We start from the raw sequence: 12433 nt of genomic DNA on the forward strand, positions 1-12433 counted from the left end.
CCTGAAGGGTGCTGGACTTTGAGGCTGCCAGTTTTCACTGCCACTGCAGGAAACTGAGGTTTTGAGCCAGAGGCTGTCGTACCCCTGGAGGAGCCTGGTGGATGATGGGGCATGGGCACTAGCAGTGCTAGAGCTGGGGTGGCCTTGACTGGTGCCCCCTAAGGCTGAAGGCACCTCCCCCACCCACACCTTCACCCCCGAGCTAACCGTCCCCAAGGTTAGCTGTGATCCAGGGTACCTGCACCTTGGGGGAGCAGGTTTTTTCTTGCCCAGAGTCCTTTTTCTAAGCTTCTTTGTGTCTTTCCCAGGTGACAAAGGAGAGACTGGCCCCCCAGGGCTACCAGGCTTGCCTGGAGTTCCCGGCCTCCCCAGTATCATCAAGGGACTTAATGGGAAACCAGGCCCCCCTGGCTCCATTGGATTACGGGGCTTACCCGGCCTTAAAGGGTCCCCTGGAATCACAGGTTTCCCAGGAATACCAGGAGCAAGTGTAAGTGTGCCCAGATCTTTGTCTCTCCACCAGGGAAGGGCCTCCATAGCAGGGGGACATGCCCCTATTGCCCATCTTTCTGGCCCCAGCCCACTTCCCAGACCCCTCCCCCAGCTCATCCTGGACAGAGTCCTCTCATTGAGCCTGACAGGTCTTCCCACTCTCTCCTGAATGTCCCTGCCTCTGGGCCTTTGTTCATGTTGTCTCTCCTGTGTGCCAGAGTCTGCTACTCTGCAGCTAACTGCCCAATGCCTACCCATGCTCTGGGCCCCAGCCCAGGCACCCATTCCTCCAGGAGTCCCTGAGCTTCCTCCCTGCTGGCATGCTGCATTTCTCACTGCTTATATGAATCCCAGTCAGTTCTGCATGGGTCTGATTTCCTCAATGAGGTCATTAGGACTTGAGAACAAGAACTGCCTTACCTACTCTTTTGTTTGCACCTCTCTGTCAGTATCACTCATTGAGCCTGGCACATCATAAGGATTTGGTACAGGCCTCTGGATATTTTTTTGATTTCAGGAAGGTCATTGCTGCTTCTGTGCAAGGCAACGATTGGCAAATAATCAAACCAGCTTGTCTGGGTTCTTAAAAGGCAGGATGGTAGAGTAGGGGTAGCAATGAGATGCATTTGGGTTTGAGTCTCAGCTCCATGGCTCATTAGCTCTATGATTCTTTGCATATGGCTTAACTTGCCTGAGCCTCACTTTCCTCATATGCACAAAATGGGAACAATATTCAAACTTCCTTCAGACAGCAGTGAGGATTAAAGGAGATGATATGTGTAAAGCAATTAGCACAGTATCTGGCAAATAGTGGGCTCTAAATAAGTAGTAGCAATACTTGTAGCAGTATTGAAGGGACTGAATGGACTAGGTCACAGAACACCTGTGCTCCTTACAGGCAAAGTCCTTGTCCTTTATTTATCTTTTTAAGTTTATTTATTTATTTTGAGAGATAGAGCATGCACAAGCTGGGGAGGGCAGAGAAGAAGAGAGAGAATCCCAAGCAGGCTCCACACTGTCAGTGCAGAGCCCGATGTGGGGCTTGAATTCACAAACCATGTGATCATGACCTGAGCTGAAATCAAGAGTCAGATGCTTAACCAACTGAGCCTCCAAGGTGCCCCAAAGTCCCTGTCCTTTAAAAGTGTCAGTCCATCTGATGGAGAGAGCACACACACACAAACACACACCCCTGAAGCAACTGCAAAAGAAATCATTCTCAGCTGGATGGTCCTTGCTACTCATGCACTAAGAGGAATGGAGTCAAAGTGGGAGGGGTCCCAACATGAGCAAAGGCTCAGAATTAGCAGATATCCCAATGTGCAGAAAAAGTAAGGCAGATGTAGGAGGTATCCTAGGTAGTGGGTCAGTGAGCACAGTGACCTGGTCCAGAGCTTAGACTCCCACCCAAGGCACTAGGTAGCGTATGTCTTTAGTAGGGACATCACAACAAATCAAAACTATACCAGATAGCAGAGGAATAGTTATACTGATAACAGCTGACATGCCCACTTCCCAGACTCCGATAGTGTGTTGGACATTAGTCATAAAGTCAGTTTATCCTGTGAAAATGGTAACATTAGCCCAAATTCAGATTCCAGTATACGCACATACAGCCTGCTAATTGGTTCCTTGCAGGAAGCCGCAGCTTACAGAATCTGTGGCTGAGGGCTGTAGCTCTGCATGGTGAAGCAATACTTCTTCTTGTGCATAATGGCTCCAGAGTTCTGGCTCTAGCCAACTATCTGCAGAATGCACCTGCAGTATCCGGCCTGACTGTCACATCCTGTGTTTTCTAAGAGACTTGCCAGAACAGCCACACCTGATTTCCCAAGATTCCAATTTGGATAGGCATTGGGAAGTGATGAATGATGAGACCAGGATTCATCTGCAGAAAGAATCCCTCCCCTAAAACATCTGAGTATGCATTTCTACCCTTTGCTCATCACCTTCCCTTCTGGAGGATGTCCCCCCCCCCCCCGGCAACCCACTTCACCCCTGCCACAGCATACAGGCAGCAGTTCAGGGAGAGGGGAGGGTGAGAGCATGGGAGGCCCTGAACAGTGGGCAGAAATAATGATTTACATATTGCTTCAAAGGGTTCACAGGGTCTCAATGGAGCTCCCGGACTCCCAGGAGCATCTGGTCTCCCAGGTTCAAAAGGTGAGAAGCATTTTCTCTTTTAATATGTTTTTCCAGAGCAAGGTGAATTTCTAGCAGGTGCAGGGCTCTTCTGGAAGGAAGCTCTGTGTTTAAAGGAAAGTGAATTGATTTACATTTCCCCTTTGGCCAAACCCCCTTTGCAGTCTCTGCTCCTCATAGACATGTGACAAACAGTGGTTTGACCCACGTGCCTTCCAGACTCAGCAGCAGAGGAGAACCTCGGCTCTAGACGGTCTTTTCCCCTGTTGAACCCAGCCCACTGGGCAGGAAAAATTCCCATCCTTGCTGCCATCATTGTTCCATTCTGGTGATGTTCTGGTGCCCCTCCTTCTATCATCTTCCCTGCCCATACTGAAACTAGCAATGTCTTCCCAGTGGAGATATGCTTCCTGTAGCAGCATTTCTTGCCAGTAGGCTGAGAGCATCCCACCTTTTTTTTGGCGATTGGTTACCTTCTACCCACTGCATACTTTTGTCAAAGATCTCCTCTGTCTACATGGAATCTGAAAAGGTTTTGCCATCAAAAGATCTCTGCTACAAAATGAGCTATAGCTTCTCCTGACCACTTCAACAATATCTTTATATCCCCAGGAGATCAAGGCCAGACCCTTGGAATTTCCGGTAGCCTGGGACTCAAGGGACAACCTGGGGAATCTGGGTTTAAAGGTAAGGCCACTGTACTTTTGACCTCATGTGTTTCACAGATTCCTCCACACTGAGGATCAGGAGGAACTTGGGAGGTCAACCCCAAGTTCTGCAAGTTCTATCCAATGCAGAAAAATTCCTACCTGACTGGCAGTCCACAGCTTCCCCAAGCAAACTAGCCTGCTCCTCCTTCAAGACCCATGGAGATAAGTCTAATAAGACCTTTGAGATGATGGCATCCACCTCCTTAGTTTATTGTTATCTAAACAGTTTCTTGAACATTTCTACCCATTGCTCCTACTTCTGGGGGCACTCGAGAACAAGTTTACTATCCTTAGCGGGCAGCACCTTTCAAATGGGAAGTTACAGCTGCCCCCATCATTTTCAGAGTCGTTTCACTGGACCTAGCTCTCTTGGCAGGTCAAATGGCTTCACCTTCCTGCTCACTCCCTCCCTCCCTTGGAGAAATACATTGCCCAAAATGTGGCCTAATCACTCAGCATCTTTCTTGATTTTGTAGGTGTGAAAGGAAAAGATGGACTAGCTGGTGATGTGGGTTTCCCAGGAAGCAAAGGTGAAGATGGCAAAGTTGGTATTTCTGGAGATGTTGGCCTTCCTGGCTCCCCAGGTATTGTGCAACAGGACGACTTTACTCTGATAAAGTAAGGGTTAGCTTTAAGCCATGACCCTTTCTGACCCGCTACCTTGCTTTCATTTTCAGGACTCCCTGGGATTGCAGGCATGAGAGGAAATCCAGGGCTACCGGGTTCTGCAGGCCATCCAGGGGCCTCTGGGCCCCTGGGAGCCCCCGGCCTAATAGGAACCAAAGGTATGTATTTTAGAGGAGGAAGTGGGGAGAGGGTTTCTGCTCCCCCCCACCAAAAAAAAAGAGCAGCAACTACTTTATATTGCGAGACACTATCTGGGGCAAGCCACATCCAGGGGAGTCATTGATGGGGCCATGTGATAGATAATGGGAAGGGGGAAGGAGGAGGAGGAGGAATGGAGGGCAAGCAAGAATGGGAAGAGGAGAACATGGAATCCATGGAGAGAAGAGTTAGCGAGGAAAGTTGTTGTCCTGGTATATATAGCCTTTCCCTGACTTCAAGATTGGGCAGTGAGGCTCTGGGAGCTGGCAACTCAAGACCTTGGCATTGCCACTTGGCATTCTTGAAGATATGTAATTATCTACCACCCTGCTCTTAAAGCTGTATTGGTTTCTACTGAGAGTCAGGAAAAGCAAAGGTGGAGAGTGGAGGTTAGGGGTGGTTCGGTCTCCCTGAGGGCCTTAAGTTATGCCTCCAGGAAGACCGCAATCTTTGCAGTGCCCTTGGGGGCAAGACGTTTTGCGGACCCTTCCTGATTCAGAGTTGCTGGAGCCATTTCTGATCTTCTCTCCCCTCAGGTTTCCCTGGACTTCCTGGTTTACATGGACTGAATGGGCTTCCAGGAACCAAGGGAACCCATGGAACTCCAGGTTAGGAAGATCCTAAAGGGCAAGCGGGAGAGTGCCAGTTCTTCCAGAAGGCTGGCAAGGACTGGCCATGAGTTCTCAACTGTGGTGTATCCTATATACTTAAACTCATGGATCTCCTTGCCAGCCCCCAATTCGAGGTGCCTTGATTTGTGGAGAAAGGAAGAAAGAGTCTGTCCTTCTATCCAGAATGAGCTCTCCTTCCTGTTTTGTCAGTATTCAGCTTCTCGTGTATGTCAGGCAGGCCTCCAGCAAGTGAGCGAGGCATGAAGGCCTCACCTGCATTGAGTTCTCTCCTCCTCTTTCTGCTTCTCCTCCTAGGACCCAGTATAACCGGTGTTCCTGGGCCAGCTGGCCTGCCTGGTCCCAAAGGGGAAAAAGGTTCTCCAGGAATTGGCATCGGAGCCCCAGGGAAGCCAGGAGTGAAAGGACAGAGAGGTGGCCGAGGTAAGTGGGCCCAAGTCAGGCCTTATAGAAGTTGAGTAAGGCCTGGCTAGGGAGCCAAGGCTGGGGCTCATCAGGACCATGTGGCTTACAGGGTTGAGAGTTAAGAGTTCACTGGGGATTGTGCATGTCTTCACACTTCTGGGGATCTCAGAACCCAGTGGAACTGACTTCTGAGAAAGAGAAGGGAGGCCATGCTACAATGCTAGGGCTTTCCTGGAAGGAGTGTCAAGGAATAGTCTAGTGAGTTCCCTCCTGCTCTCCCTTATCAACCTCAGGGTCTGTCTTGCCCACTTGGCCAAAGCCTGAGATTAATGGCCCCAAGGGACAGGGCTTGTCCTCTTAGCAAGAGATTTGCCAGAAGTTCCTCAATGTCCAGCGTGGATGGCCCTCCCAAGGCCCTGAGAAGACAGTGCGGCTGCTAGAAGGAGCCCAAGACTAAGAGGATAAATGCCTCCCTGGGACAGGCACACACAAGCACTCAATTAGGATTCATAGGTTACTAGCAAACAGGTTTTGCCCTAATTTTGGCCCCTGACTCATCATATCCTCTGAAGTCTCTTTCTGAGCCTCCCTCTGCCCACCTCACAAATAGAATTAATTCTGATTCTTTAACTCTCCTCAGGAATGTTCTGAAGACCCATATACATTGCACTCAATGTAAAACAGGAAATGAATTCAATGTAGCATCACAGCTAGGAGTATGGGCTCTGAAATCAGACCATTGGATTCAAATTCCAGCTCTACGTCTCACTAGCTGTATGACCTTGAACAAGGAAGTTACTTGTCCCTCAATTCCCAGTGAACTCTTAATGTTCCTTTTCTGTAAAATGGGCATAATAAGGGAATCTACTGCACAGGTTTGGTGGAGAATCAATGAGGAGTGAGGTAATATGTATAAAAGCACTTAGCGCAGCACCTGGCACGTTGTAAGTACTCAAGAAATGTTGCCCAGTATATCATTACGTGGTACCTGGGGAAATCATGTTTGAAAAATGCTGTTTCTCTGTTATAGTTCTAGGGCTTGAGGTCCTACCACATTTTATTTGTTTATGTGCATGGTTGTATAATGTGTGTATGTTTTCCAGGAACTAATTCCTACATTAATTCATTTTCTGCTGAATTTTATATTGGTGCATCTGCTCTCTCTGCATTTACTCTTTCCTTTGGTCTGGACCAACCTGTTCTTTTCTGAAAGCCAGCAGCTTCTCCAGAGGGAAAGCTCAAACATGGCCTGAGCCTGTAGGGAAATCGTGTGGCTTCTTTCACAGGAGGTAGCAAAGAGGGGACTCAGATAGAAGCAAAACCCAGATGTTTTCAAATCCTGACTATGAATGCCTGGCCTTTAAATTATCCATTTCCTTTCGCTGTCTGAGGTAATAAAAATCACAATTACAAATTCAGTAAATAGCACATGTCAAGATGGATACGTTTTAGGAACATAATGTTGATTAAAAAAAAAAAGCAAGTCACAGAGAAATACGTTGGGTATGATCCCACTGTTAAAAGTTTATAAATAAATGCGAACAACCAATATATTGTTTAGGGATACAGATATACATGGGCAAAGCGTGGGGGTGCTGAACACAAAATTCAGGAGTGGTTGCCCCCGAGAGTCAAGGAAGAGGGTAGGATCTGTAAAGGGCATGCAAAGAAATTCAAAGGTAATGTTATCTTCTTTTTCTTAAATTGGGTCATTGGAACAGAGGTATTCATTGTATCTGGGTTATTTTTTACTTATGATTTATAAATATTCTTCTGCTCTTCTCGGTATCTAATTAAAACAATGTTTTAAAAGTATACAGCAAATATCATACCCCCCCCCATAGGAACCTATCTCTGACATGATCATAGAAATCAGTGTAAAATGAAGATTTACCCCTAAGCAAACTTCCAAAAGCAATCCTTGTCCCTGTAATACCTTTATCTAAATAATTCTGAATTATGCCATTCATTTTCATATTTGCACTAAATATTTAGAAGCTGCATTTGTGTATTTAGGGTTTTCTGTCTTTTTATGAATTTTTAAATGTTTATTTTTGAGAGACAGTATTAGAGGAGAAGGGGCAGAGAGAGAGGGAGACACAAAATCGGAAGCAGGCTCCAGGCCCCGAGCTGTCAGAGCAGAGCCCGATGCGGGGTTCCATCTCACAAACCATGAGATCATGACCTGAGCCGAAGTTGGACACTTAACCAACTGAGCCACCCAAGTGCCCCTAGGGATTATTTTAAGTCTCTGACACTGAAATGAGTTTGAAAAACATGCCATTGTGCATTTTCATGTGCTCATTTAAAGTGTCTCATCTTAAATATGCGAGCTTTTTTTTTCTCTTTTCTTTTCTTTCTTTCTTTCTTTCTTTCTATTTCTTTTTTTTTTTTTTTTTTTTTTTTTTTACTACTTGAGATCAGAAGTACCTCTGTTTCAGGTTTAATGATATATTGGTGTAATTCTAAAATCAAGAAACAGGTAAAAAGAGAAGGCAGCTCCAAAAACTGCTATGGGAGCTTCTAACAATCTGTGTGCTGCCCACACTACTATATGATGTCTTGTTTATTGGTTTTCACTTAATTTCAGCATAGATATGTATTATATATAAAGGTATATTTTCAGGAAAAAAAACCAATATGTCTTTCTTTTCAGATTTTTACCCTTGTGAAAAAGAAAAATACTTCAAAGGTTCATCGAGACATAACTGACCATACTAAAAGTAGCACCATGTGACTTTGAAGCTAGTTTTTCTTTTTGTTTTCCTTTTGTTTCTTTTCCAGATCTATAATAATTGGAGACTTTTCTTGAAATTTCTTTTTTTATTCTTTATATTTCCTCAACTTTCAGTTAACAAGTGAGCTGTAAAAAAAAAACACCTGAATTAACCAATCTGCCATCTTTCTTTACACGTTTTTATGGATTTGCCATTTCTTTACTTAAATATGAGAAACTCAACATTAATATTTTTGGCTTTCCTTGTTGGAAAAATATAACTCCACACTAATCTTTTTGGATTTTATTGTTACAAACACACAAACAAAAATCATCTCAACCCCCAGAATACTTTATCAACCAGTGTGAATCTATTTCTCTTCATTTGAATTTCTTCTAGAAGATACCAAACTAATAAATACATCTCTTTCATACTAGAAGTATAATATGGACTTCTACATTTGTATCTATGGCTTCGATGTGTTTTCCCATATAGTTTCCATGTATGTAGTTGACGTGTGAATGTGAAATAAATCTTCCCTAAGCAGTTGAAATTTTTTGGTTTTGAACATTATAGTAGACATCGCTCCACAAACATAAAACACGCAGTATTAAAACGTGAGCAAACAAGTATTCTTGTATCTACTCTAATAAATGGCTTTTTTCTTTGACCAAAAAGGGGGAAGGGATTTAGTGTAGACAAATTTGTTCTATTGGCAATTAAGCAAGCACTCAGCTGGTATCATGAATTACCTATAAAAGCATTTTTGAGTTTGCCTAGAAGACCCAGAAATTAGCCCTAGAAGACACTGGGAGTCACAGCGTCCTTGCAACCTCCATTTCTGACCCAGCAGGTGTCTGTTCGGACTCGCTGGAGCCAGTGCCTCACCTCAGTTTGTAACCTTCTCTGGGCACCATCAGACATAACTGGCTAATTTAATGAAAATGTACGACTTCAGTTCCAGGTGCTGCAGTCATGCTTTCTTTTCTTCCCGGTTTGAGGGAAATCTGTCTAAAATATTTCCATTTCCAGCGACGCTGGGAGCTAGAACTTTCCAAAGCTCCATCCCCATAAACTACGGCGCCTGCTGTCCGCGGGGGACGGGGCACGGGAAACCCGGAGTCGCTGAGACCCTGTGTGTCAGCGTGTGCGAGACCCGTGTTCCTCTACCGGCTGCAAAGGGAGACTGAAGGGAGAGCGCCCTCTGCTGGTGTTCGCCGGTCTGGCCCCCTATCTAGCCGCTTCCACTTTTTCCGCTTGAATTTCCATTTTCTCTGAGAGCTTGGCCACACGAAGCCCATGCAGCCCCTTTTATTTATTATTTGCAGGTTTCCCAGGCTTCCAGGGACCTGCTGGTCTGCCCGGTGCCGCAGGCCTCTCCTTGCCTTCAGTCATAGGAGGACAGCCTGGCGACCCCGGGCGACCAGGCCTAGATGGAGAGCGAGGTAAAGACAGGAAACCCAAAAGAGGTTTGGCCTTTGCCTTCTGTCCGCAGTTTGGGGAGATCCTAATACAGTCCAGCCCCATTCCTACTGCTGGATGTGCATGGGCCTGCATGGCCTCATGTCCCTCCCCCAACAGGGACACGGGGGACTGCAAAGGGCTGTATTTGCAAAAAGGGTTTGGGAAGGTCCAGGCACTGGGACCCCAGATGCAGCAAAGGAATGTTCTCTGCCCTGGGAACAGGCTTTGGCTTGATATTAGCCCCGAGGCCTTCAGTGGTGGCCACCTCCTTCTCACCTGCCTTCATTCCTCTCTGATCTTATCTCTAGGCCGCCCAGGCCCTCCAGGGCCCCCAGGGCCCCCTGGGCCATCCTCTGATCAAGGTGACCCTGGAGACCCTGGCTTCCCTGGAATTCCTGGCCGTCAAGGGCTCAAGGGAGACCAAGGAATTCCAGGTTTCTCTGGCCTTCCTGGAGAGCTAGGACTGAAAGGTATGGCTGCTTGGCTGGCTGTTGGGCCCTTACCCAGTCTGCAGTTAGAGACAGCTCCGTCCTGCAGCCCTGTGAAGATAGGCCAGCTAAGAATGCTCTTCTTTCCCTCAAATCTGTCTAATCTCAACCCCTCCAACCCCCACCAGCACCACCATGCCAGGCCCTGACTTGCTTTCCTTTGGACTTTACCAGGCATGAGAGGTGAGCCTGGCTTCATGGGGATTCCAGGCAAGGTTGGGCCACCTGGAGACCCAGGACTTCCCGGGATGAAGGGGAAGGCAGGGCCAAGAGGTGAGTTAAGAACATGTACCCAGCTGATCCCGAGCTCCCTCGAGGGATGGGTCTGAGGGTAATTGTCCTATAGGACTCACGCTAAGAAAGCCTGGATGTCTGGGGCAGCTGGATGAAGCTCCTCCCTGGAGGCTATTTCTCCACCTTGAGGATATCTCTGCCTCCATCAGCTCCCAGGACTGAAGACCATTGCCACCATGGGTCCAGCCCACTGATCTCCCCTCTACATTCTTTCTGCATCGGCAAGCATTGGGTTTGCACTCATCACCACTCACCCATTTCCTCAATCCAGAAAGGAAGAACGACACTCTCCATCCTTTACCACCACCCCCCTCGCTTGCACCCAATCCATTAGCAAGCCCTGAGGGTCACGTCTCCTAATTGTGCCTTGCATCTGCTCACCTCTCAGCACCTCCATTGCTGCCACCCAGGTCCAAGGCACTGACATTTCACATGAGAATCACTGCAGTGACTTACTACCTGATCTCTCTGTTTCCTCTTCTGTTGTGCATCTCCCCCAACAATTATTTCTTCACGAAGTGGTCAGAGGGATCTTATAAAACATAAATCACCCCCTGGCCTCCCACAGCATAGGAATAAACTATGGCTCACAAAGTCCTATGTGATACCTCCCTCTTCATCCTCATCATCAGCCCTTCCTCTTTTGTGTTCCTGTTCTTGCCACACAAGCCTCTTTCTGCAGGGCTGACTGCAGGGCCTTTGCACATGCTAGTTCTATTTCCTGGAATACTCTTGCCCCTCTGCCCCCCAGGTCCTTCTTTTTTTTTTAATTTTTTAATGTTTGTTTTTGAGAGAGACAGAGAGCGAGCAGGAAAGGGACAGAGAGGGAGACACAGAATCTGAAGCAGGCTGCAGGCTCTGAGCTGTCAGCACAGAGCCCGATGTGGGGCTTGAAATCATGAACTGTGAGATCATGACCTGAGCCAAAGTCCTATGCTTAACCGACTGAGCCACCCAGGCGCCCCACTCCTTCTATTCCTTAATGGCCTCAGCTTAAATGTCACTGCTTGTAAGGGGCCACTTGTCACTCTTTCTAAAGCAGGTTCTCTGCCCCATAGCGCCCTCTGCTCCCTGTCGCTGTCACTGCACTGTTCATTTCCTTTGTAGCACTTCTCACAACTTGCAGTAAGACTAATGGCATTTGTCAGGTTATGCATTTTTCATCTTTATCACCAGACCATAATCCCCATAACGGGTCTGTCTTATTCACTCCTCCATCCCTTAATCTACCAGGGTGTGGCACATAGTAGGCACTTGAGATATTTGTTCAATGAATTAGTAAGCGAATTGGCTTGTTTGGCTTCTCTTAGTAAACCAACAGGCTAAGGCTCAGGGTCCTAGGCTGTGATGCCAACTGAATCTCTGAGGTTGGATGCATCCCCTTGGCCTCCTTGGCCCTGTTCTCTGACCAGTAAGTGAATAAACCAACCATCCCAGCCCCGAGCCAAAGCTCAGCCCACCTTATTTGCAACAAACATTTCCTGAATTGCCTACCATGTACCAGTCTCTGTGCTGGGTCCTGAGGAAACAAGATGAATATAACCCATTCCCTGCCTTCAAGAATCTCCCAGTTCACTGGGGAGATAGATCCGCAAGGGGGACATTGTGTAAAGCGTGGTGGCAGTCACCCCAGAGGTATCCAATGGGCACTGTGGGGCGGGGCAGGGGGGACAGGAAAAGTGGAAAGCTGGTGATTGTGAGGTGGAAAGGAAGGCTTCTGGGGACCCATGCCTCCTCTGCCTCTACCTGCTATTTCCATGTCCCCTGCTTGCCCGCAGGCTTTTCCGGACCCCGGGGTGCTCCTGGACAAACACCAATTGCAGAAGCTGTTCAGGTTCCTCCTGGACCCATGGGTCAACCGGGCATGGATGGCATCCCTGGCCTCACAGGAGACCCTGGGGTTCAAGGCCCTGTAGGCCTACAAGGTAAGGAGGGCACCAGCACCAGAGAAAGGGGACTTCTCAGGGAGCTAAGATAGCCTTGGCTGAGAAGCTGAAGCTACTGGCTGGGAACTCCAGCCCCAAGGGGGCACCCGCATCAAGCATCTCCTCTGGTCCTTCACAAAGCTCCCAAGCTTCTTGCCAGGAAGGGGGGCCAGCTGGGTCAGCAGTTCTACTTGGCTTTAGAGAATGTGTGGGCAGAGCATAGCAACTACTCCAGCTGGCTTGTCCCTCTCTCATGTGCTGCTGAGGGAAGGTGAGAGTGTGGTGGGGGATAAAGAGCAATGGAGAAAGCCCAGGGCTGGGGGGACAGGAAACCCAGCTTCC

At 47.7% G+C, this 12433-nt stretch overlaps 1 protein-coding gene across 5 annotated transcripts in view; it reads left to right on the forward strand.

Moving 5' to 3' along the window:
- Positions 1–12433, forward strand: part of COL4A6 (collagen type IV alpha 6 chain) — a 284904-nt gene that overhangs the window by 265598 nt on the left and 6873 nt on the right. For 4 of the 5 annotated variants that reach the window (XM_081793122.1, XM_081793124.1, XM_081793123.1 and 1 more), the window contains 11 exons: positions 309–490; positions 2592–2655; positions 3247–3321; positions 3821–3928; positions 4022–4129; positions 4706–4777; positions 5096–5221; positions 9249–9365; positions 9693–9854; positions 10047–10145; positions 11945–12091. In XM_081793122.1, coding sequence (XP_081649248.1) covers positions 309–490; positions 2592–2655; positions 3247–3321; positions 3821–3928; positions 4022–4129; positions 4706–4777; positions 5096–5221; positions 9249–9365; positions 9693–9854; positions 10047–10145; positions 11945–12091 — 1260 coding nt within the window. The remainder of the gene's footprint in view (positions 1–308; positions 491–2591; positions 2656–3246; positions 3322–3820; positions 3929–4021; positions 4130–4705; positions 4778–5095; positions 5222–9248; positions 9366–9692; positions 9855–10046; positions 10146–11944; positions 12092–12433) is intronic. The other variant, XM_081793126.1, reaches the window with a different exon arrangement.

The sequence above is a fragment of the Panthera onca genome, chromosome X, assembly GCF_046562875.1.
Source record: "Panthera onca isolate mPanOnc1 chromosome X, mPanOnc1 haplotype 2, whole genome shotgun sequence".
In the NCBI taxonomy this organism is placed as follows: domain Eukaryota; kingdom Metazoa; phylum Chordata; class Mammalia; order Carnivora; family Felidae; genus Panthera; species Panthera onca.